The sequence below is a fragment of the Cnephaeus nilssonii genome (assembly GCF_951640355.1).
Source record: "Cnephaeus nilssonii genome assembly, chromosome: 12".
NCBI classification, from domain to species: Eukaryota; Metazoa; Chordata; class Mammalia; order Chiroptera; family Vespertilionidae; genus Cnephaeus; species Cnephaeus nilssonii.
In genome coordinates this window covers 309,468-334,075 of record NC_137083.1, presented here as the reverse complement: position 1 = coordinate 334,075, position 24,608 = coordinate 309,468, and the positions used below count along the sequence as shown (strand labels likewise).

Sequence of the window (24,608 nt, the reverse complement as noted above, 5' to 3'; positions counted from 1 at the left end):
GTCTGAGGATAAAGCGAAAATCGAAGGGGTCACAAAAATGGGCAGAGGCTGGGAAAGCAATTTCATTTACTTTTGAAAAGCACAGTTCCTGTTCACAATTCAAGGGCATAGGCGGTCTCTAAGGGGAGTGCCTGCTGAGGTGCCCTGAGCGGTGATAACGGGCAGATATTCCCGGGAACCGACCCAAGAGCAGAGCAGGTCAGACGCACACCCTTCACGCGAGTGCCGTCAGAGCATTCGTGACTCAGAACCAATGACTCAGCTTTGGGAATCGGTTGGCCCTGGGACTTTGGTCTCCAGGGCATTATCCCAGGAGGAAATGACAAGCTCAAAACCGGGCAGGAGGGGCCTCTGCCAATGTCACCCCAGTGTCTAGGGAGAGCTTCCGGGGTCCTGCCTCGGGGAGCGGGGCCTGCTCTGTGCTGGTCACGGCCATTTTACGTGGGAGAGAAAGCACCATCCACGGGGTTGGGAGGGCAGATGGCAGCCCAGCCTTCCCGTGTGCAAGGGGCCTCACAGAGCTCTCCCCGCAGGAAGCTGTGGGAATGAGGCCGGCTGAGCTGCAGAGCTGTGCTTTGGGGTGGTCAGTCCTCGGGAGCAGCCTTTGTGGGGCCCACGATGTGCTGCCTCCCTGGACTCCTCTGTAAGTGGGGGACGCACCCCCACACCGGCTCCGCACACAGCCCCCTCAAAGCAGTGCACCTTCTAATCAGTGTCTTCTCTGAGGTGTCCCCCGCAGGGCAGGGCCGGGCCTGAGAGTCTGCACTCCTAGGCCCCTTGAGGAGCACACCCCCTCCCATTTTACCGAGGAAGTATGCTGCCAGGCTCGCCGCCGGCTCAGTGGCAGAGGGGGGTGTGCAGGTCTGTGGCCCTGACCCGGGACCGGACGTGAGAGCTGGGTGCAGTCCTGCCCTGTCCCTTCAGCCTCAGGTTCGTCCCCGAGGTGCTGTGATGAGGGGCGTCACTTTTAGCAAACACATATCCCAAGTGATATTGGGATACACTAAACACTTACGTGGTTCATCTGAAACTCAAAACTAGCTGGTATTCCTGGCCGGTGTGGCTCGACTGTTGAGTGTTGACCCAGGAACCAAAGGTTGCCGGCTCATTTTGATTCCTGAGCATGTGCCCTGGGTGGTGGGCTTGATCCCCAGCAGGGCTGTGCCGGAGGCAGCCAGTCAGTGATGCTCCTCTCCCATCCATGTTTCTATCTCTCTATCCCTCTCGCTTCCTCTCCCTTATAAAAACAACAGGGGAAACCAAGATGGTGGCATAGGTTAACACCTAAACTACTGCCTCGCACAACAATTTCAAAACTACAATTAAAAGACAAAACGTCTATCACCCAGAACCACGGGAAAGCTGGCTGAGTGGAAGTTCTACAACTAGAAGGAAAGAGAAAAAAGCATTGAGACATGCACAAGTGCTGAAAAGCTGAGGTACGGAGGCACGCGAATCGGGCTGGCGGCGGGCGATTGGGTGCGCTGCTTTTTTCAACCCGAAGGGAGACAAGCTCCCGATTACTCTGAACTCCAGTTTCTGGGGAGCCAAACTCCTATGGGGAGAAGCTGGACTGTCTGCCATCGGGTTGGAAAGTGAGGGTGTCTTTCTTGCAGAGGTGTGCGCAGCAATCATTGTTTACTGCGCTGGGGCGCGAGATGCGGGGACGGGGAAACTCGGAGACACAGAGACAGCTGACTGGCAGCCATCGCTGTTTGCCACGCCCTAGCCTAGTGACTCCCTGAGACCCCACCCCACACAATCTACAAACCCACCCAAGCTCCGCACAGCGGCTTTTGCATATAAATGGCCTGCCCTATCGTAGCTTAACCTAACAAACTGCAGCTCTGGTCAGACAGCTCCAAAACCTCCAAACCCCAAGCAAAGAGGAGAAAACTGTAGTTCTCGCTGTAGCTCCTATTGGGTGGCCTCAGACAGTGGCTGACCTGCACCTCATTGGAGATCCACAAGCTAGTGTATCTAGTGGTCAGTGTGAGACGACACCAGATTTCAACTCCTCACATCCATAAGTGACACACTCAAGAGGCAGACTCAGTGAGCACCAAAGCCCCACTGAAGCAAGTCCTGCCCCATAAGTGTGTCTCCAGCACAGCAGTTCTTCCATATAGACACAGCAGGTCCTCACAGCCAATTGGCCTGGAGGTCAATTCCTCCCAGTGATACCAACAGCAATCAAGGCTTAACTACACCAAGACTTTGCACTCAGCCCACAAAGGGGTGCACTAAGAGTGTCCACCTCAGGTGATAGGGGAGGCTGAACCACTGGGCCCTATAGGTCACCTACCACAGAAAACCACTCCATCAACACAGGGAAGCAGCAAAATGCGGAGACAAACATGTCACGAATGAAAGAAATGGAGGAAAGCAAACTACTGGACATAGAGTTCAAAACCACTTTTTTTTTAAAAATATATATTTTATTGATTCTTTTACAGAGAAGAAGGAAGAGGGATAGAGAGATAGAAATATTAATGAGAGAGAAACATCGATCAGCTGCCTCCTGCACACCTCCCACTGGGGATGTGCCCGCAACCAAGGTACATGCCCTTGACCGGAATCGAACCTGGGACCCTTCAGTCCGCAGGCCTACACTCTATCCACTGAGCCAAACCAGTTAGGGCCAAAACCACTTTTATAAGGTTACTCAAGAATCTTCTAAAAACTGCCGAGAAACTTGAGACCTCTGAGGAGCTTAGTAAGACCTTCAAGGACCTTAATGAGAATGCCAAAAAAATGAAAAAGGACCAGTCAGAAATTAAGCATACACTGTCTGAAATAAAGAATATACAGAAATTCAACTGTAGATCAAAGGACTCCAAGAATCAAACCAAAGATCTGAAATATGAGGAAACAAAAACACCCAACCAGAAAAACAAAAAGAAAAAAGAATCCAAAAATATGAAGATAGTGTAAGGAGCCTCTGGGACAACTTTAAGTGTACCAACATCCGAATTATTGGGGTGCCAGAAGAAGAGAGAGCAAAATATTGAAAACCTATTAGAAGAAATAATGACAGAAAACTTTCCCTACCTGGTGAAAGAAATAGACTTACAAATCCAGGAAGCGCAGAGAACCCCAAACAAGAGGAATCCAAAGAGGACCACACCAAAACACATCATAATTAAAATGCCAAGAGCAAAAGACAAAGAGAGAATATTAACCTTTTGCACTCGGATGTTGAGTGTGACTCGACATGGTTAGCATCAGTAGCAGCTCTTTTTATACTCTTTGAATGTATCAATAATTTGAAATATAAAAAAATCCAAATAAATAAGTTTGTATGAAAAGAAACTCCAGTTTTTTATTCTACTGCCGCGCTTTGTAAAAGCTGGGGTATTTAAAAAATTAAATCCCGAGTAGAATAAAGGAATCGAGAAAAAAGCAATCAAGTGCAAAGGGTTAAAAGCATCAAGGGAAAAAGTTACCTACAAGGGAGTACCCATATGACTGTCAGCTGATTTCTCAACAGAAACTATGCAGGCCAGAAGAGAGTGGCAAGAAATATTCAAAGTGATGAACAGTAAGAATCTGCAACCAAGATTACTCTTCCCAGGAAAGTTATCATTCAGAATTGAAGGTCAGATAAAGAGCTTCACAGACAAGAAAAAGCTAAAGGAGTTCATCACCGCCAAACCAATATTATATGAAATGCTGAAAGGTACTCTTTAAGAAGAGGAGGAAGAAGAAAAAGGTAAAGATAAAAATTATGAACAACAAAATGACAATAAATACATACCTACCTACCAACAAGTGAATCTAAAATTCAAGTGAATAAAAAATCTGCCTTAACCGGTTTGGCTCAGTGGATAGAGCGTCGGCCTGTGGACTGAAGGGTCCCAGGTTCGATCCCGGTCAAGGGCATGTACCTTGGTTGCAGGCACATACCCACTAGGGAGTGTGCAGGAGGCAGCTGATTGATGTATCTCTCTCATCGATGTTTCTAACTCTCTATCCCTCTTCCTTCCTCTCTGTAAAGAATCAATAAAATGTATTTAAAAATAAATAAATAAATAAAATAAATAAAAAATCTGATGAACAGAATGGACTGATGAATATAATAGAATCAGGGACATAGAAAGGGAGGGGACTGACAATTCTCAGGGGGAAGGGGGTCTGAGGGGTGCAGGAAGAGATTGGACAAAAATCTTACACCTACGGATGAAGACAGTGGCAGGGGGTAAGGGCATGGGGTGGGGTGGGGAATCAGGTGGAGGGGAGCTATGGGGGACAAAAAAGAGGAACACCTGTAATAATCTGAAAAATAAAGATTTATTTAAAAAAATAAAAACAACAACACACCAGCTGGTGCCTGCTTACTTGCTAAAGCTGGCACCCGAGCGCGTGGCCCCTTTCTTCCCCCGGAGCCTCCCTGCGCCCAGCCGGGCTTCAGGGCCCTTTCCTGGGTGCACACTGGAGTAACTGGTCAATTTCAGCTCTCAGCGCAGCATCTGCCTATCTTCACTCCCAGCCGCGTGGCCCCGGCCCCTGCTGCCTGGATTGTGGACGCATCCTCCACCCGTGGTCTGGGTTCCGACAGCGGGGGAAGGTGCCACGGAGGTGACCAGAGCCCACATCTCAGCTTGCAGGCTGCTCGGCCCGATGAGCTGGGAGCTAGCCAGTGCCAAGGCCCCGGGCCAGTGACTGGCTAGGCAGCACCCCACCCCGACCTCAGCCCAGGCTGCAGGCTGATGCCCCGGAGTTGCACAGCCAGCCCTCTGCTCCCGCACTGGCTGCCTGTCCAGAGGCTCCTGTGCTGGCGGCTGGCCCCTCCCCGCCGCCTCCTGCACTTGGGGGCTGGGTCGCTCCTGGGCCTCTCCAGGAGGCACCCGTCTCCAGTTATTAAACTTGTCGAGTCCGGCAGCAGATCTAGCACAACGCAGGGGAAGCTGGTGACCAGGCAGCTCGGGCACTGACGGGGGCAGGAGAGCAAACCGAACCCCTGAGGCGCAGTGCGGGGATCCGGTACGCAATCCCGTGCATCCTCGATGCCCACGGAGGAGCTGAGCACCCACTGGCGCCATAAATGTGCCACTCTGACCACTAATCTCATCTCCATGATCTATTCTTCATTTAAGGCAGTGATGGCGAACCTATGACACGTGTGTCAGCACTGACACACGTAGCCATTTCTGATGACACGCGGCCGCATGCCGAGGATGAAACATTTGCTGCTCCTGAGGATGAAACATTTGTGACTAGAGTCTTGGAGTTAGTTTTTTCCTCAAAGTGACACACTACCCGAGTTACGCTCAGTTTTTTGGCGAAGTTTGACACACCAAGCTCAAAAGGTTGCCCATCACTGATTTAAGGAAACGTGCAAAACGAACTACAGTTAGACGTCAACCAGACGTCAACCAGACACTTACTCACATAAGGAGATACGGAAACAGCGAGGTGAGTGATCGGCGGCCTGTGGGACCCAGCCCAGCAATCAGCAGGCTGATAAGACGCCGAGGGAGGCTGAGTAAGAATCGGAAAGTGGGGCACGAGGGGTGCAGATGCTGCTGTCAGCGTGAATCTGCTCCACAGCCTCGCAGGCCTCGTGCAAAGGGAGCCAAGTGGCAGACCGTGGGTGTTCCAGAGGGGACCCCGAAAGTCCATGCCGGGCTCCGTTCCTAGGGGCTCCCTGGGGCCACCCTTGGATCGATGGGTTGGCAGGGCCGCTAGGCCCCACAAGGGCCACAGGAGCCTGAAGCTGCCCATGCCCCCCACCAGCGCCCCATCCTCCTCCCAGCGGGGCCCCTGGGCAGGCCCCCACACACCCCTAGGTCCCCAGTGAGCCCGCTCGTTAATGCACCCTGGTTGGCTTCCTGCTGCCCCCCAGGAATCCCTGCTCAGGTGCTGCTAGGGGAGACCCAGGAGGAGGGGAGACAGCAGGGACAGGCAGGCCCGAGGAGCAGATGGAGGTCCCTGCACCGGCCCAGCTGTTGAAGCTCCTCTCCAGACTCAGGCTGCCCCGCCCCTCCCCTGATGCTGGCCCCCACCCCTGCCTGTCTTCCCCAACAGGTGCTTGCCCTTGGTGACCTTCCGTCCAGTCAGGCCAGGGTCCAGGAAACAGACGGGGAGGCAGGAGGTCCCTGCAGCTCCCTCCAGCAGGCGGCCACAGGGATCTTCCCGGCAGCCTGATAAGCTCCGCCCGGCACGGGGGCCAAGGTCGGCCCATCCTGGCGATAGGCAGATCCCTATCGGAGGGCGAGGAGCCTGTGAGCAGGGGGTGGGGGCAGGGGGGCCTTGGCTCCCACTTCTGGGGCACGGTCGGCCCTCAGCAAATGGACTTCCCTCCGCCCAGAGGAGGAGACAGATGTCACTGCATCACGCCACCCGAGTGTCCCCTGTTATTGGGCTGTTAATATTAATAACAACAGTTGCTAAGGATGACAGTGCAAGGTGTGTCCAGCCAGGGCCCGCCTGGTGCCTAGAGGGGGCTGGGGCCAGTGGGGGTCCGAGGCCGCGTGGGGGTGGGGCGAGTGAGTGTGGGGCTGTGCGGGTCCCCAGCTGCCTCAGCCCTCGGCCTGGGGCCTTGGGAAGTGGGTGACGGGAGACCCTGTACCTCCGTCCCCTCGCTCCCCCGAGAGAGTGGGCGAAGCTGGGCGGGGCGGGTGGTGGATCATTAACCCCGGCAGGTGCAGGGCAGCCCCATTGGTCCCCCGCCATCAGGCCAGGCTGTCCCTGGGAGGAGGCTGCCCCGCTGGTGCCCCCTGGACCCAGCCCTTCACTGAGCCCGGCTCTCCGTGGCCTCACTTCCCTCTCACCCCTTCCTGGCGCCGGGATGGCAGAGGCCCGCCCGAGGGGCTGGCTGCTCTGGGTGCTGCTCCTGCAGGCGGTGAGTCTGGGCCTGCACCCTGCCTGGGGCCTCCCCTCTGGCGTCCTGGGCACAGGGGTCCTTGGTGACAGGGAGGGCCGGGACAGGGGATCCGTTCTCCGGACAGACAGGGAATCCCAGGGCCCAGAGGCGGGGTGTGGGCGAGGTCCTGGGCTGCCCACGTCTCCAGGCCGCGGGGTTGTTGGGACACAGGGCTGCGGCGGGGGCTGCTGGCCCAGGTGGGCCAGGGGCCTCCCTCCCTGGGCTGCTGTGGACGCCCTGGCCTGAGGGGGGCGGGGCTTCTGAGTCTCCCACCGTGGAGTTAGCACCTGCCTCTGCTGTTTCTCGCTCACTGCAGGCCTGGGAGGGAAGGTGCAGGCTCGGGCCCCAGGCGGAGAAGCCGGGCACAGATGGCCCGAGAGGGCCCCGGCGTCTCGGTGTGGCCCGCAGCATGGGCACCGAGGCGGCCAATGGCGCTGGTGATGGTGCCCATGTGCTCAGCGCCCAGTGCCGCTCGACCCCTTCGAGTCATCCCTGACCTGTGACCTTGCCACACGCAAGTCTGTTGGGTTGCCTCCCCGCCCCCCCTTTTTTTAAACATATTTTAATTTATTTCAGAGAGGAAGGGAGAGGGAGAGAGAGAAACGTTAATAATGAGAGAGAATCACGGATCGGCTGCCTCCTGTACACCCCCGACTAGGGATCGAGCCCACAACCCAGGCATGTGCCCTGACAGGGAATTGTACTATGACCTCCTAGTTCATAGGTCGATGCTCAACCACTGAGCCACACCGGCCAGGGCTCACCTCCCTCTTTTCAGGGACCTGATGAAAGCCCATCACCCCCAGACACCACCTGGAGGCATCTGTACCCCCCAGGGCTCCCCAGTTCCCAGCCGTGTGTAGCTGCCATGGCCACCTCCCCACCGGGCCCTGCGTCCCTCCTAAGCCCACGTCCCCAGCCCCCCACCCCCACCCCGCGCTGAAGGTGCGGGACCCCTGGTGAGTCTGCCCTGCTCCCCAGGCCCGGGCCCAGCCATACACGCCCATCCACCAGCCCGGCTACTGCGCCTTCTACGACGAGTGCGGGAAGAACCCCGAGCTGTCGGGGGGCCTGGCGACCCTGGCCAACGTGTCCTGCCTGAACAACACGCACGCCCCCCGCGTCACGGGTGACCACCTGGCCCTGCTGCGGCGCGTCTGCCCTCGCCTCGACGCCGGCCCCGACGCCACCTTCGCCTGCTGCTCCCGGAAGCAGCTGGTGTCGCTGGAGGCCAGCTTGGCGGTCACCAAGGCGCTGCTGACCCGCTGCCCCGCCTGCGCGGACAACTTCGTGAGCCTGCACTGCCACAACACCTGCAGCCCCGACCAGAGCACCTTCATCAACGTGACGCGGGTGGCCGCGCGGGGGGCCGGCCAGCCCCCGGCCGTGGTGGCCTACGAGGCCTTCTACCAGCGCAGCTTCGCCGAGCGGACCTACGACTCCTGCAGCCGGGTGCGCATCCCCGCGGCCGCCACGCTGGCCGTGGGCGCCATGTGCGGGGTCTACGGCTCCGCCCTCTGCAACGCCCAGCGCTGGCTCAACTACCAGGGCGACACGAGCAACGGCCTGGCCCCGCTGTCCATCACCTTCCACCTGTGGGAGCCCGGCCAGGCCGCAGGGAGCCCCATGCGGCCCCTGGACGGGGAGCTCACCCCCTGCAACCAGTCCCAGGGCGGGGCGGCCGCCTGCTCCTGCCAGGACTGCGCGGCGTCCTGCCCGGCCATCGCCCGGCCCGAGGCCCTGGACGCCACCTTCCGCCTGGGCCGCCTGGAGGGCTGGCTGGCCCTCATCCTCATCCTGTGCTCCGTCCTGGCCGTGCTCGCGGCCTTGCTCGTGGGCACCCGCCTGCTCTCCGGGACCCGGGACCCCAAGGCCGGGCCCAGCGTCTCCAACACGCTCAGCCTCTCCACCCACACCTTCCTCAGTGCGTGCTTCGAGGGCTGGGGCACCTGGGTGGCCTCCTGGCCGTTGACCGTCCTGCTGGTGTCCACGGCCGTGGTGGTGGCCTTGGCCGGAGGGCTGGCCTTCATGAAGCTGACCACGGACCCCGTGGAGCTGTGGTCGGCCCCCAACAGCCAGGCCCGGCGGGAGAAGGCGTTCCACGACCAGCACTTTGGGCCCTTCTTCCGCACCAACCAGGTGATCCTGACGGCGCCCCACCGGCCCAGCTACCAGTACGACTCCCTGCTGCTGGGGCCCAAGACCTTCGGGGGGGTGCTGGGCACCGACCTGCTGCTGGCGCTGCTGGGGCTGCAGGAGCGGCTGCGGCACCTGCAGGTGTGGTCGCCCCAGGAGCAGCGCAACATCTCCCTGCGGGACATCTGCTACGCGCCCCTGAACCCCAACAACGCCAGCCTCGCCGACTGCTGCATCAACAGCCTGCTGCAGTACTTCCAGAGCAACCGCACGCGCCTGCTGCTCACCGCCAACCAGACGCTCACGGGGCAGACGGCCCAGGTGGGCTGGCGGGACCACTTCCTCTACTGCGCCAAGTGAGTCCCCGGCGGCTGCAGGCGGGGCGGGGCGCGGCCTCCGGGACCAGGCCCGGCGTGGCCGTCCACCACCGAGAGGCCTGCATGGGTCCTCGTCGGTCTGGGTCTGGGTCTCAGGCCGAGTGTCCCCGGTGGGGTCCTGCCCGCTCGCCGGGGCAGAGGTGCAGGTGGCCTCATGGGCTCCTGGGAGCAGGGGCGTCCTTGCCCTGTTTGCGTGTCAGAGACTGCCTCCCAGCGCCGGGTCCTGCGCGGTGAGGGAGAGGGAGGAGTGTGGTGCGGCCTTTCTGGGTAACTCACTTTCGGCCTGTGGTCTTTTCTTCTGTTTTTGTTGTTGGCCCTCACCTGAGGATGTTTCCATTGATTAAACAAATATTTTTATTGATTTCAGAGAGGAAGGGAAAGGGAGAGGGAGATAGAATCATCAATAATGAGAGAGAATCATTGTTCAGCGCCTCCTGCACGCCCCCCCACTGGGGATCGAGCCGCAACCTGGACATGAGCCCTTGACCAGAATCGAACCCGGGACCCTTCAGTCCGCAGGCCGACGCTCTATCCACTGAGCCACACCGGCCGGGCCTGTGGTCTTTTCTAACTGTTGGCTGCCATGTGGTGCGGAAGCCACGTCCGTGCCTGTTGTTCACACACTCAGGAGTGAAAGGGTGAAAAGCAAAGGGCGTGGTGGTCTCAGGAAGGCAGTTCTGACCTTGCAGACCCTCGGCCTCCTGCGTCGAGGGCGCGCCGTGTTCGGGCTGCTCCCCAGGGTCTGCGCCTGGACCTCGGGGGCCCCCATGGCTGCAGGTCCGGGGCAGCCCAGGCCCGGTCCCCGCCTTCACGCTGGCGTCGTTTTGATTCTGGATGCTCAGACCACTGGTGGATGGTCCGATTGTCCTCATTGGAGAGAAAGGGAGACTGAGGCTCTGAGGGGTGGAGAGCGGCTGAAGGTCACACGCAACCCCTGCTCCCCGGACGGCTGGCGACCACGGGCTCCCTCTCCCAGAGCGCTGTGCTCCAGCACCTTGACGCGCCGGCCGAAAGGGCTGTTGAAGGCGTAGAGACACCCGAGGTCGCCGGGTCTGCAAACACTCACAGGAAAGAAAGATACGCTGGGGCCTGGAGCGGGGAGGAGGCTGAGGGCCCGTGAGCCTGTGCGGCTCTGTGGGTGGTCGGGATTGGGCATTCTCTGGGCCCCACCCAGGGGAGCAGGTGTGAGGCCTGGAGGACCAGGTGTGAGGCCTGGAGACCAGGTGTGAGGCCCAGGGGAGCAGGTGTGAGGCCCAGGGGAGCAGGTGTGAGGCCCAGGGGAGCAGGTGTGAGGCCTGGAGGACCAGGTGTGAGGCCTGGAGACCAGGTGTGAGGCCCAGGGGAGCAGGTGTGAGGCCCAGGGGAGCAGGTGTGAGGCCTGGAGGACCAGGTGTGAGGCCTGGAGGAGCAGGTGTGAGGCCCAGAGGACCAGGTGTGAGGCCCAGGGGAGCAGGTGTGAGGCCCAGAGGACCAGGTGTGAGGCCTGGAGGACCAGGTGTGAGGCCTGGAGGACCAGGTGTGAGGCCCAGGGGAGTAGGTGTGAGCTCGTCCAGGATGAGGTGGTGATGGGCCTGGAGCTCTGGAGGGGGAAGGTGTGAGCTCACACAGCGCTGGGCCAGAGACACGGTTCTGACCAGGGGTCAGGGGCTGGCACTGGGCCGGGGGCCAGGGGCGGGAGTGGGTCCTGGGAGGTCCTTCCTCTCCCGCAGCGCCCCGCTCACCTTCAAGGACGGCACGACCCTGGCCCTGAGCTGCATGGCTGACTACGGGGCCCCCGTCTTCCCTTTTCTCGCCGTGGGGGGCTACAAAGGTAAGCGGGGCACCTGGGGAGGTGAGGGGGGCTGGCATGGGGGGTGGTGACGGCCGGGAGCTGGGTGGGAGGCAGACCGCCGCCCTCCACCTCCTCCATCTTCTCCCGGCGCCGCTCAGAGGCTCGGTTCGGTGCCGCTGGCAGAGCGGGAAGAGGGTGCAGGGTTGGACAGTGACTCCGATGGGAAGGGGGAGGGGAGGGGGAGCTGGAGGTGGCTGAGCACGTCTCCTCCCAGGGAACGACTACTCGGAGGCGGAGGCCCTGATCCTCACCTTCTCCCTCAACAACTACCCTCCCGGGGACCCCCGGCTGGCCCAGGCCCGGCTCTGGGAGGGGGCCTTCCTGGAGGAGGTGCGAGCCTTCCAGCAGCAGATGGCCGGCACGCTCCAGGTCACCTTCATGGCGGAGGTAGGGCCGCGGTCCATGGCTCGGGGACACCCAGGTGGCTGGGGTGGCTTCCCATGGCCCCACCCGGTGCTTCCTGAGTGACCCACAGCGGCTCAGGGTCAGCGGGCTGGTGGGTGTGTCCACAGCGCTCCCTGGAGGACGAGATCAGCCGGACCACAGCCCAGGACCTGCCCATCTTTGCCATCAGCTACCTGGTCATCTTCCTGTACATCTCCCTGGCCCTGGGCAGCTACACCAGCTGGCGCCGCATCCCGGTGAGGGGGGCGCGGGAGGGGGCGCGGGGGGGCATCCGTACCTTCCAACCAGACGTCTGTCTCAGGGGACACCCCACCGAGGCTCCCCGGGGTGGCGCGCTCCCCCAGCACCCACGGGCCCATCGCCAGCCGCACAGGAGGCTGACCCCATCCCCTTGCAGGTGGACGCCAAGGTCACGCTGGGCCTGGGCGGGGTGGCCGTGGTGCTGGGCGCAGTCATGGCCGCCATGGGCCTCTTCGCCTACGTGGGCGTCCCTTCCTCCCTGGTGGTCCTGCAAGTGGTGCCTTTCCTGGTGCTGGCCGTGGGGGCGGACAACATCTTCATCTTCGTCCTGGAGTACCAGGTGAGGGGCGCCCGCCCGACCCCGACGCCCGTGTGGGTCCCTGGGTGCTCCCCCCCCAGACGCCCGTGTAGTTTCCTGGGTGCTCCCCCCCCCCAGACGCCCGGGTGGGTCCCTGGGTGCTTCCCCCCCCCCCAGACGCCCATGTGGTTCCCAGGGCTCCCCTCCCTGAGCCCGTCCTCATTCCTGTAGAGGCCCTGCTGTGGGCTCATCACCCACTCACCTGCCCTCGCCCAGGTGTCAGGCCACACGCTGGGGCGCCAGGTGGTGTCCAGGGAAGGGAGCCAGTTGATGTAGCCTCCGCTGTTGGTGGATGTTGAGGTCCCAGTGGCCACTGGGGCAAGGATGCCACAGACACCCCAAAATATACCCCGCATCCCTCTGGGCCAGGCTGAGAAGCGGGGCTGGGATAGTGGGGTCAGCTGGGGCTGGGCAGGTCGGCCGGCCAGCCCTCAGGCTCAGCCAGGACTCTGGGCGACGCTGTGCGGGAGGGAGGGCACCTGCCCACCCATTGGCCGGCCCTCGACCCCGTCCTTGCTGTCCCCCCCTCACCAGAGGCTGCCCCGGAGGCCCGGGGAGCGGCGGGAGGCGCACATCGGCCGGGCGCTGGGCAGCGTGGGGCCCAGCATGCTGCTCTGCAGCGTCTCCGAGGCCGTCTGCTTCTTCCTGGGTGAGACGCCCTGCCCCCCACTGCCCGGCCTGGAGAGCGGGGTGCGGGCAGCCCCTCTGCCCCGTGAGCAGACACCGTGTCCTGAGAGTCTCCTCTGTGCCCCAGGGGCCCTGACCCCCATGCCCGCTGTGCGGACCTTTGCGCTGACCTCTGGCCTTGCCCTGATCCTGGACTTCCTGCTGCAGATGTCGGCCTTTGTGGCCCTGGTGTCCCTGGACAGCAGAAGGCAGGAGGTAGGGGACCCGCTAGCCCCGTTCTGGCCCGGGGGGGGGGGAGGGAGGGGGGCCTTCACTTTGTAGAGAGGCTCGGAGTGGGCTTGGGGCAGGGACGCTGTGCAGGGACGTTTGGGCCTCGTCGTCCCCATGTCCCACGAAAAGCAATTTTGTTTTGGTCATTCTGGGAACTTCGATCAAGCTTCCCAAAGTGCATGAGGGTCAGGGTCTCAAAATAAACCCGCAATCCGGCTGCTGCCTCTGCGCACACAGGACGCACGGGAGGCGAGGCAGGTGGGAAGTGCCCGCTGGCACGTGCCCCTCGCTGTCCTGTGCCGGGCGGGGGCGGGGGGGAGGGTGGCTGCGATGGGCCACCGAGCGGCTGCCTCCACAGGCCTCGCGGCTGGACGTCTGCTGCTGCCTGCGCGCCCAGGAGCTGCCCCCGCCCGGCCAACGCGAGGGGCGCCTGCTCCGGCTCTTCCGCACGGTCTACGCCCCTTTCCTGCTGCACCGGGTCACCCGCGTGGTCGTGGTGAGTGGGCGGGCGGGGCAGCTGGGTCCTCACCCCGGCGGGGCGGGGGCTGCTCAGCCCGACCCTCACCTCGTGGAGGTGGTCGTGGCCGTGGAGAGCTCACCCAGGTCTGGGTGCAGAAGCCGGGGTGGGGGTGGCAGCGGGACTCAGGTTCAGCTAGAATGGGTCAGACCCAGGTCGGAGCGCGGGAGCCTGTGCCGTGACTCAGCGGCTCCCTCCGCAGGTGCTGCTGTTCCTGGCCCTGTTCGGGCTGGGCCTCTACTTCATGGGCCACATCAGTGTGGGGCTGGACCAGGAGCTGGCCCTGCCCAAGGTGAGCTGCGCACGTGGCCTCGGGCTCGGGCGGGGGATCCGGACACAGCGGGGGGCGGGGGAGGAGGGCAGCCGTATAGTCGGGGTGCAGGACCCTCCTAGAGTGGACGGGGAGAGACCCCGTCTGGCAAAACAGACCCTGGGTCCTCATGAACCACTCACTCCCCACTCCTTCCCCAGCCATGGCACCGCCATTCTATCTTCCGTCTCTGAGCTAGGGAACCATGCAATATTTCCCCTTTTGTCACGGGCTCATTTCACTCAGCGTAACGGCCTCAAGATGCACCCACATTGTAGCAGGTGTCAGCACTTCCTGCCTTTTAAGGCGAATCATGTATATGTACACACACACACACATATTCATAAATATATCTCACATTTTGTTTAGCCATGCATCTATTGATGCGTACGTCTCCTTGTCTCCTTGTCTTAGCTGTTGTGAATAATGCTGCTATGAACACAAATGTCCATTTGAGTCCCTGCTTTCCATTCTTTGGATAAACACCCAGAAGTGGGCTTGTTGGGTCGTACGGTGGTTCTAAGTTTTTGAGGATTCTCCCATACTCCTTCCGTAGCGGTTGCACCAATTTACATCCCGCCAACAGGGCACAAGCGTTCCAGTTTTTCCACGTTCTGGCCAACACTTACTGTTTCCTGTCCGCCCCTCTTTTGATGGTAGCTGTCCTAATGGGTGTGAGGTGGTATCTCGTTGTCGTTTTTATTTGTCTTTCACCAATGACTAATGAGGTCGACTTTCTCTTGATGGATATTTTTTGGAGAATTGTCTATTCAAGTCTTTTGCCCGTTTCTGAATCGGGTTGGGTTCCTTTTTTGAATTATTCATTGTTCATGAAGCAGGTGCCTGTTGATTTTCTGTCCTGCAACTTTGCTGGATCTGCTTATGAACTCCAACAGGTCTTAGTGGTATTTTAGAATTTATAAGCGATGGACCGAGACTTGTTGCTTCCTCCTTTCCAGTTTGGTGCCTTCTATTCCCTTTTCTTGCCTATTTGCTCTGCGGCTTCAAATACGTTGTTGAATGACTGTGGTGACAGTGGGCACCTTGTCTTGTTCCTCATCTCAGAGGAAACACTGTCAGTTTGTCACCGTTGAGTATGATGTTAGCTGTGGGGTTTTCATATATGGCCTTTTATCGTGTTGAGAAATTTCCCTGTATTTCTGCGTTGCTGAGTGTTTTTTTAATTGATTAATTTTAGAGAGAGAAAGGAAGAGCGAGAGACAGACAGACAGAAACATCAGTTTGTCCTTCCACTCACTGATGCATTCATCGGTTGACTCCCTGTGTGTCCAGACCAGGGATTAAGCCCATAATCTTGCTGTATCAGGAAGATGCTCCAACTAACTGAGCTACCGGCCGGGGGCCTGAGTTTTGTTTGCTTGTTTGTTTTCTTAATCATGAAAGGATTTGGGATTTTGTGAAAAGCTTTTTCTATGTCAATTGAGAGGATCATCTGTTTTTATTTTCATTCTATTGATGTGGTGCATTACATTGATTGATTTTCAAGCATGGAACCATCCTTGCATTCTGGGAATATATCCCACTTGATCACGGTGTATCTTCCTCTTAATAGACGGACGGTCCCTGACTTAAGATCACTCACTTACAGTGGTGGGGAGGTGACATGCCTTCAGTAGAAACTGCACTTCAAGTTTTGAATTCTGATCTTGTCCCGGGCCAGTGACGTGCGCCTGTCAGACAAGGGGTCGTGAGGGTAAACAGCCAGCACTCCGCTGTGCACGGGGTCACCAGCACTTGTTTTGGATCTTGTGCTTGAGCACGTTTAAGGCAGAAGCCTGAGCCACATGGTCATCAGGTCAGGTGTATTCAAGTGCCACTCGTGATGTGTGACGTGCTGCCAAGAAGCAGAGGGAAGTCACGGCGCCGGAAGGGAAAGCCGAAGTGCTTGATATGTGCCGTCGATGGGCAAGGAGAGCCGTTCATGGACGGTTCCACGGAAGCTCTGTCCCAGGGTCTGCAGCGCCGTTGCCCACTATTTCAGCAGATGGAGGAGTCCAGGGTTGGGACCAAGGTGAGGGGAGAGAAGGACGTCTGTGGGGCTGTCGCTGCAGCTGCACCAGCGGCGGGAAACCTCGCGCTCCTTGTGAAAACCCTCATCCCAGGCTGAAGAGAGGGCTTTCCCGCGGGGCAGGGTTGTGAGAAAGGCCTGTGGACTCCAACTGGGCCTGGAGAGCAAGTCATCGCGCCACAGCTCGAAAAGAAGGCGAAGGGTGGAAAGCCGGAGAGTTTGCTGCCAGCAGGGGGTGGCCGGATCCTTGTAGAAAGAGGTGTGGTCTAAACAAATGTCAAGATAGCAGGAGATGCCGTTTCTGCCTCAGACAGTCCCCAGACCATACAGGGAACCGCCGAGGGGACAGGAAGTCTGTCCGAACGGTGTCTGGGAGGAAATGTCACCAAGGCCTTACTAGTGAGGAAGGAAGCACGCCCGGGACTTAAGAGGCCGGGACGAGCCGACCCACTGTTTTGTGCAGACACAGCCGGTTTGGTTCAGAACGGCCCTTACCGGGAAAGCTGCCAATCCCGAGCCGGAGGGGAAGGCACACACCAGCTGGCAGCCCTTGGCAGCCCCAGAGACGGTCTGGACAGCGAGAGCCCTTTCCGGGTTGGCTCCATCGGCGCTCAGTCCCTGAGGTCAGGAAGTGCCTGGCCGGTGAGGGACTGTCTTAAAGTTCTTTTCTTTTCTTTTCTTTTTTGAATGTACATTTCAGCAGCATTAAGTACATGCACAATTCTTTCTTTTTTAAAAATATATTTTTTATTGACTTCAGAGAGGAAGGGAGAGGGAGAGAGATGGAAACATCAATGATGAGAGAGAATCATTGATCGGCTGCCTCCTCCACGCCCCACAACTGGGGATCAAGCCCACATCCCTGGCATGTGCCCTGACAGGGAATTGAACTGTGACCTCCTGGTTCATAGGTCGACGCTCAACCACTGAGCCACACTGGCCGGGCCCTTATGATTTTCTTAATAGCACTTTTTCTCTAGCTTACTTTAGTGTAAGAATACAGTATGTAATACATGCACCATACAGGATATGTGCTAATTCACTGTTATGTTATTGATAAGGCTTCTGGTCAATTAGCAGTTCAGTTTTTGGGGATTTCCAACTAGGTGGGAGGTTGGCACCTCTAACCCCTGCATGTTCAAGGGTCAGCTGTATTTGCCTTACCAGGGGTTCTTATTTTCTTCTGTGGCTTTGAGTTATACCCTAACGGCCTTTTGCTTCAACACGAAGGGCTCCCGTTAGCATTCTCACGGTGCAGGTCCTGTGGTAATGTCTCCTCCAGCTTTAGTTTATCTGGGAATGTCTCAGTTGGTCCCTCGTTCTTGAAGAACAGTTTTGCTAGAAAGAGGATTTTATTTTATTTTTTATTTGAAGGGTTTTTAAAAATTATTTTATGTACAAAGAAATAGCATTCTGTCATAAGGTGGATGTCTTGAACGACCCATTCATGGAAGGTCGCTTAGTCCAACTTGATGAATCCCTGGCCCCCGGTACTGACGGGAACACTGGGGCACATGTTGAGGCCATACTTCCGGGTCAGACCCTGGCGTGTTGAGCAGACGCGGCAAGAACGGGAACCCAGGCCGAATTTCCTCAATGCTCCAGGAGAGTTGCTGGGACCCATCTTGCTCTCTCTGTGGCAACGAGGCAAAAGGGAGAAAGAGGATTCTTGATGGACAGTCCTTTTTCCTTCAGCACTTTGAATATACACGCCTGCTGCCTCTGGCCTCCAAGGTTCCCGATGAGCAATACGTTTATAAGGATATTGGGGAATCTTTGTATGTCACAAGTCTCTTCTATCTTGTGGCCTGCAAAATCCCCCTTTGTCTTTGTCTTTCAACAGCTGGATTATAATGTGCCTTGGTGTGGGTCGCTGGAGTTATTTTATTTTAATAATTTTTATTTTATTTTTGAGAAAGAGAGGGAGGGAGGGATTGAGAGAGAGACGGGGAGAGAGAGAGAGAGAGAGAGAGAGAGAGAGAGAGAGAGAGAGAGAAGAGAGAAGAGAGAAGAGAGGAGAGAGGAGAGAGGAAGAGATCCCATATGCACCCTGACTGGGGATCGAAAACCAAAACCAAAACCTGGGTATATGCTATGACCAGGAATTGAACCCACCACCTTTGGTGTATGGAATGATGCTCCAACCGACTGAACCACACTGGACAGGGCTCTTGGAGTTTGTTACGCTTCTTGGGTGTTTATATTTATATCTTCCATCAAATTTGGGAAGTTTTGGCCATTATTTCTGCACATAATCCTTCTGCCTCTCTTTTCTCTCCGTCCTCTTTCTGGGACTCCTTTGATGTGTGTGTTGGTCTTTGATGGTGTCCCGCAGGTCCCTTATCTGTCCCGCAGGCACCTCTGTGAGGACCTGCGAGTGTCCTGAGAGTGGGAGTGGGAGCGAGCCCCTGGCAATGCCTCTGGTCAGGCCTCATGGACTGTCTCCCTTCCAGGACTCCTACCTGCTCGACTATTTCCTCTTTCTGAACCGCTACTTTGAGGTGGGGGCCCCGGTCTACTTTGTCACCACCGGGGGCTACAACTTCTCCAGTAAGGCGGGCATGGACAACATCTGCTCCAGCGCCGGCTGCGAGAGCTTCTCCCTAACCCAGAAGATCCAGTACGCCACCGAGTTCCCCGAGCAGTGAGTGTCCGCCCCTGCCCTTGTCCGTGTCCCCCCCGCGCCCCTGTGTCCCCCACTCCCTCTGGCCCCCCTTCCTGCCTTCCTGGTCCCATCCAGCTGCCCACCTGCTGCTGTGCCTGCGGAGGCCAGTGTGGGGGTGGGGCCATGGGAAGGACCCACCACCTGCCCCCTGAGCTCCTCCCCGACCCCCAGGTCTTACCTGGCCATCCCCGCCTCCTCCTGGGTGGACGACTTCATTGACTGGCTGACACCATCCTCCTGCTGCCGCCTTTACGCCTTTGGCCCCAACAAGGACCAGTTCTGCCCCTCGACTGTCAGTGAGTGAGAGGCCTCTGGGGGCTGATGGCCCCACAACTTGGGGAAACTGAGGCGAGAGAAAGGAGAGAAGGGGGAGGCTCCCTTAGCCCCTCACACCCTCCCAAAGGGTCAGTTGGGATGGGACACAGGCGCAGAACACACGCGAGGGTGCCCGAGTCCAAGGGGGCTGGACATGGGCCCTCACACGCTCCGGAGCTGTGCCCACACTCTGGGGCACGCTGGTTCTCACGCGGCGGGAGTGGGGAGCGAGCCCAGGTGGCCCGTGGCCCTGGCCCCGGAGCAGCTGCGTCTGTAGGTGGGGTGGGTAGGCCCTGTAGGCCGTGGGCTGTTTCTCTGCCCCAAACTTCCCTTCCTCATCCGTTCATAGGGGTCGGCAGTTTCCATGGTGGAGAGAGCCCCCGCCCCCCACGGTTATAGAGAAACAGAGTGTGCTCTGGGGCACAAGGCTGCTGCTGCCTGCAGGGGGCAGGCGCCAGGGCCTGAGGGCACAGCGGCAGGAGGGTGCCGCTCCCCACCCGCGCACTCTCTCTGCAGACTCGCTGGCCTGCTTGAAGAGCTGCGTGAGTCTCACCCTCGGGCCTGTGCGGCCGTCGGCGGACCAGTTCCACAAGTACCTGCCCTGGTTCCTCAGCGACCCGCCCAACATCAAGTGTCCCAAAGGGTAGGCCCGCGTGGGGTGTCCGCAGGGGCGTGGAGTGGGTGGCGCAGGGAGGTGGGGGGCTGGTGGAGGGTGTCTTGGGGGGCCTTGACCCCAACCAAGCCTTTACTCTGCCCACCCCCAGTGGCCTGGCAGCATACAGCACCTCCGTGAAGTTGGACCGCGACGGCCAGGTTGTGGGTAAGCGTGGCCTTGCGTGGTGGGAGGTGAGTCAGCGGCTCCAGGGCCAGGAGCCTCAGGGACCCCCTCCATCCACATCCTCTCTCCTCCTCCTCCTCGGGGGCTTCTAGCCTCCCCCTGGAGGTCCTCACTCAGATCCTCGACCTCACACTTCACCTCCTGCCTCCCCACCCCAACCCTCAGGCAGCACTGGGTCCACGGGAGACCTGGTGGCTGCGTCCATCAGAGGCAGGCCCTTTGCCCAGTTTATTCCGAATCCCAATTCCGAGTCCCTGAGGGCGCCGGGAGCCGGCTCTGACCTCTGCCTCTTGCTCCCGGGCTGGCACCAGCTTCGCGCTTCATGGCCTACCACAAGCCCCTGAAGAACTCGCAGGACTTCACGGAGGCTCTGCGGGCAGCTCGGGCACTGGCCGCCAACATCACCGCCGACCTGCGGAAGGTGCCGGGCACCGACCCGGCCTTCGAGGTCTTCCCCTACACGTGAGGCCCAGGCGGGTGGTGGGCAGCAGGGCGGGACCAGGGGAAGGCCGCCCCGCACTCCTGCTGAGCTGCGCCCTCCTCCTGATGGGGGGCGGGGGCGGGGCGCCGCGTGACAGCTGCCTGCACCCCCAGGATCACCAACGTGTTCTACGAGCAGTACCTGACGGTGGTGCCCGAGGGGCTCTTCATGCTCAGCCTCTGCCTGGTGCCCACCTTTGCCGTCTGCTGCCTGCTGCTGGGCATGGACCTCCGCTCCGGCCTCATCAACCTCTTCTCCATCATCATGATCCTGGTGGACACCGTGGGCTTCATGGCCCTGTGGGGCATCAGCTACAACGCCGTGTCCCTCATCAACCTGGTCACGGTAACCGCAGACTCGGGGCCTCCTGGAGCGTGCCCGCTGGCCTGGCGGAGACCCCACCCGGCCCTTTGGAGCTGATGCCCCTCTCTGCCCGCAGGCAGTGGGCATCTCTGTGGAGTTCGTGTCCCACATCACCCGCTCCTTCGCGGTCAGCACCAAGCCTACGCGGCTGGAGCGGGCCAAGGAGGCCACCATCTCCATGGGCAGTGCGGTGAGTGGGCGGGCGGCCGCGGGGACCGGCGCCTGCTGCCGCGTGCCCAGCCTGACACCTGTGTGCGACCCTAGGTGTTCGCCGGCGTGGCCATGACCAACCTGCCGGGCATCCTCATCCTGGGCCTGGCGAAGGCCCAGCTCATCCAGATCTTCTTCTTCCGTCTCAACCTCCTCATCACTCTGCTGGGCCTGCTGCACGGCCTGGTCTTCCTGCCCGTCATCCTGAGCTACCTGGGTGCGTGAGGCCCCGCCGCAGGCCCGTCCCACCCAGGGAGGAGCCCCAGGCAGTGCGGGAGCCCCCGGGCGGGAAGGCGCGTGACCACTCCTCTGTGTGTTCCTCTGCAGGGCCTGACATCAACATGGCTCTGGTGCTGGAGCAGAGGCGGGCGGAGGAGGCGGCCGCGGCCAGGACGGCCTCCTGTTCAAAGCACTCCCTCCCCGTGAGCTGGGCCAACGGCACCTACGTCAACCACGGCTTCCAGCATCCTGCCGAGAGTGGGGACGGCCTCGGCGGCCCTCCCCCCCAGTGAGCAGAGCTCCGCGCAGGCTCCAGGGGCCGAGAGGGTTCCCCTGGGGACCATGACCTGTCTCCCCCCAGGCCCTGGAGGGGGTGCTGTGCCTGTGGGGTGCTCACACTGGGACTCGCTCTGACCACAGGTGCCCAGGCACCCTCCACCCTGGCTGCAGGTCCCTGGTTCCAAGTCATTCAAGCCTTGGTCAGCACACACTTGCCTCCTTCTTCGCGGGACCTGGGTCTTGGGGTTCAGACACAGAAAGGCTGGCTTGGTTCCAGACTCCGACTCGCCCACGGCTGCCCCTTCCCACCCACCTCCCCTTCGGTGAAACAAAGCCCACGTGGTGTCGGAGAGTCCTCAGCTCTGCTCCGTATCCCGAGAACCAAGAGCAGGACCCACCCTGCTGGCAGCCAGGGAGGGGAGGGGAGGTCGCTGCCCCTCATCCGGGAGAGTGTCCTGGAAAAGACGCTGGTCATGGATCGGCCCCACTGGAAGACGCCGTTCAGTTCGGCCTCCAGCTGCACCGATGATTAAGGTGGCTGCTGCCAGTCAAGGCTGCTGAGTGTCTTCAAGGCTGTGAGCTCCCGGGGACAGGCCTGGAGTGCTGGCGTGCAGCAACGCAGCCGAATCTCAGCCTCCCTGGAGAAGCACAAGCCGAGGATGCACCTGCTCAGTGCCATGCACAGGAGGAAGAATGTGTCATTGAGCAAAAAATGTCTCATTTTTTTAGCACTTCCTTACCTTTTGGCACTATAAGAGGACCCCCAGGCCCAGAACCAGCCATTTCTCCATTTTATGTCTCATTTTATGTCTCATGTCCTGTCCTGGTTGCCTTTGGATTGAAGATAACTTTTGTAGCCCAGCCGGTGCGGCTCACTGGTTGAGTGTCAACACATGAACCAGGAGGTGATGGTTTCCAGCTCCATCCCCAGTAGGGGGTGTGCGGGAGGCAGCTGGTGGATGATTTTTCCTCATCCCTGTTGTCTCTATTCCTCACTCCCTCTCCTGTCCTCTCTAAAATCAATAAAAATATGTTAAAAGGAAGATAACTTTTGTAACGGACACAGCACATGTGTGGGAGGGTGACTTAGGGAGATTTCAGTTTGTGTTTTCCCTTCCCCTTTCTAGAAGGTGGCCATGTCACTGGGTGCCCTTTCAGGAGTGGCGAGCAACTTCTCCCAAACCAGGAGACATGGAGGCCCTGGCCTTGTGGTGTTGGCCAGTGCAGGGACCCACAGATGCTCACTTTCTGCGAAAGCCTGTGAGGGAGGCAATACCTAGAGAACCTGATGGGGAAGCAAGTGCATTGGGGGAGGGAGGCACCCACTGCTGGCGGGCAACCGGAGTGTTTATTATTATTATTATTTACTACTCCTCACCCGAGGATATGTATCCATTGATTTGAGAGAGAGAGAGAGAGAGAGAGAGAGAGAGAGAGAGAGAGAGATATCAATCAGTTGCCTCTCAGACGAGCCTCGATCAGGGATCAAACCTGAAACCTAGGTATGTGCCTTGACCGGGAATCAAACCGTGACCTCCTGGTTCATAGGTTGATACTCAACCACTGAGCCACACTGGCAGGGCCAGAATTTGGTTTTGGTCAGGTGTGTTGTGGAATTCCCTTTAAATGGGGTTTACCTGATGTTTCTCTCCTGATGAAACCGGGGTGATGGGTTTGGGGGAGGAAGACCGCAAAGGTGGGGTGACCGTCTGAGCACACCCTATCAGGGCAGGTACTGTTGCCATGGCGGATCACTGTGGTGATGTTGGTCACCTGGCTGAGGTGTGTCTGTCAGGTGCTCTCCCCCCTTTCCAGGCTGTGTTCCTTGGGGGGCAGTCCCTGTGCACTACCCACACTTAGGGGTGGGAGGCACATCCCAGCTCCCGCATTCTGAAGACACTGTGGATACACGTGTCAGTATGGATCCACACACAGTCGAGTTGTACTTCGGTTATAGACTGATGCTGCCTCATTTGTTTTGTTAATTTGCTGGTCACATGGTTCCAGCTGTGGCCATTGGGAGCCCTTTCAGCTGACTCCTGGGTCCCTCTGTCATATGCCCATCATGGTGAGCCTTGGTTTTTTTTTTGTGTTTTTTTTTTTTTAGCACTTCCTTACTTTCTGGCACTATCAGAGGGTCCCCATTCCTAGAATCAGCCATTTCTCCAAGGAGCCCTAGACCCTTCTCTGCACATGGGATTAGAAACCAGGATCTGGGTGCTCAATGTGCACATTGCTTCTGGGCCCCCTCAGCTGGGAGAGGAAGGAAATGTGTGTGTCAATCCATGTGGCTACGCGTGTAAACACTTTCCTATATAGCCACCCGTGTGGATACGGAGCCAAACTGTGCATTGAGATGCCTGCTCTGACCCACCAGGGATTATCCCAGGCTCCTCCTTCCTTCTTATCTGCAAACACCTACCCAACAGCAGGAAACCTGGCTCCCTCACCCGCCATGCCACGGACTTGATTACCCATTTCCACTGTATGCAGGTAGGATTTTCCGAGTGGTAATCCATGCCCCATGCCCTGGGAACAACTTAGGACTGTCTGTGTACTGTTCCTCCTTTTCTCCTTGGTCCTAGGACTCATTCCCAAGGTTACTGGGTCAGCATCTCCCTCAGTGAGGCTGTGCTGTACATTTGTAATAGATCGTTTTGTCACAGTCTGCATTCCATTCTGGGGTCCCCAATCTCTGTTTTAAAAATATATTTTTATTGATTTCAGAGAAGAAGGAAGAGGGAGAGATAGAAACATCAATGATGAGAATCATTGATCCGCTGCCTCCTACACGCCCCCACTGGGGATCGAGCCTGCAACCTGGGCATGTGCCCTTGACCGGAATCGAACCCGGACCCTTCAGTCTACAGGCCGACGCTCTATCCACTGAGCCACACCAGCGAGGGCCCCAATCTCTTCAATGATATATATGTTTTTTAAAAAGTGCATCCCACCGAGTTTCTCTGTGTACTGACACTCCCGAGCCCACAGGTGTCCCTCACGGACACCACACAGAAAAGGTCCAGGGCCCTGTGCTTCACCCAGTCAACCTTTCCTCACACCCACCCTGGCAACCGCGGTACCGGATGACTGTTCCTGCGGCCCGCCTTTTCCAGAAGGCGATGCTGCGCGGCCGCTTTCAGGCTGGCTCCGCTCAGCCATAGGCACTGAAGGGCAAAGCACGTCGTTTTGCGGCTTGCGAGCTCACGCTTCTCACTGACAGCATTTCAATACGGGCTGGACCGCAGCTTGTTTACCCTGCAGCGCTGGGGC

At 58.7% G+C, this 24,608-nt stretch overlaps 1 protein-coding gene across 2 annotated transcripts; it reads left to right on the top strand.

Moving 5' to 3' along the window:
* Positions 1 to 6,639: 6,639 nt before the first annotated feature.
* Positions 6,640 to 21,741, top strand: NPC1L1 (NPC1 like intracellular cholesterol transporter 1). 2 transcript variants are annotated; one of them, XM_079785506.1, is made up of 19 exons: positions 6,640 to 6,844; positions 7,880 to 9,357; positions 11,088 to 11,188; positions 11,424 to 11,596; positions 11,722 to 11,850; positions 12,012 to 12,194; positions 12,747 to 12,861; positions 12,967 to 13,094; positions 13,468 to 13,605; positions 13,829 to 13,918; positions 18,419 to 18,609; positions 18,802 to 18,926; positions 19,462 to 19,588; positions 19,710 to 19,765; positions 20,095 to 20,245; positions 20,378 to 20,609; positions 20,704 to 20,817; positions 20,892 to 21,054; positions 21,165 to 21,741. In XM_079785506.1, the coding sequence occupies exons 1-19, from the start codon at positions 6,791 to 6,793 to the stop codon at positions 21,347 to 21,349; spliced, it is 3,933 nt and encodes a 1,310-aa protein (XP_079641632.1). In that variant the 5' UTR covers positions 6,640 to 6,790; the 3' UTR covers positions 21,350 to 21,741. The 2 variants fall into 2 exon arrangements, with proteins under 2 accessions (XP_079641632.1, XP_079641631.1); XM_079785505.1 differs by having other exon boundaries at positions 6,641 to 6,844; positions 7,847 to 9,357.
* Positions 21,742 to 24,608: the final 2,867 nt, after the last annotated feature.

Excerpts from the sequence above, each read along its gene's own strand:
- NPC1L1 (XM_079785505.1), top strand. The coding sequence starts at position 6,791 with ATGGCAGAGGCCCGCCCGAGGGGCTGGCTGCTCTGGGTGCTGCTCCTG. Across the intron at positions 13,095-13,467 it reads TGGACAGCAGAAGGCAGGAG|GCCTCGCGGCTGGACGTCTG; the intron begins GTAGGGGACCCG and ends CTGCCTCCACAG. Across the intron at positions 19,589-19,709 it reads AACATCAAGTGTCCCAAAGG|TGGCCTGGCAGCATACAGCA; the intron begins GTAGGCCCGCGT and ends GCCCACCCCCAG.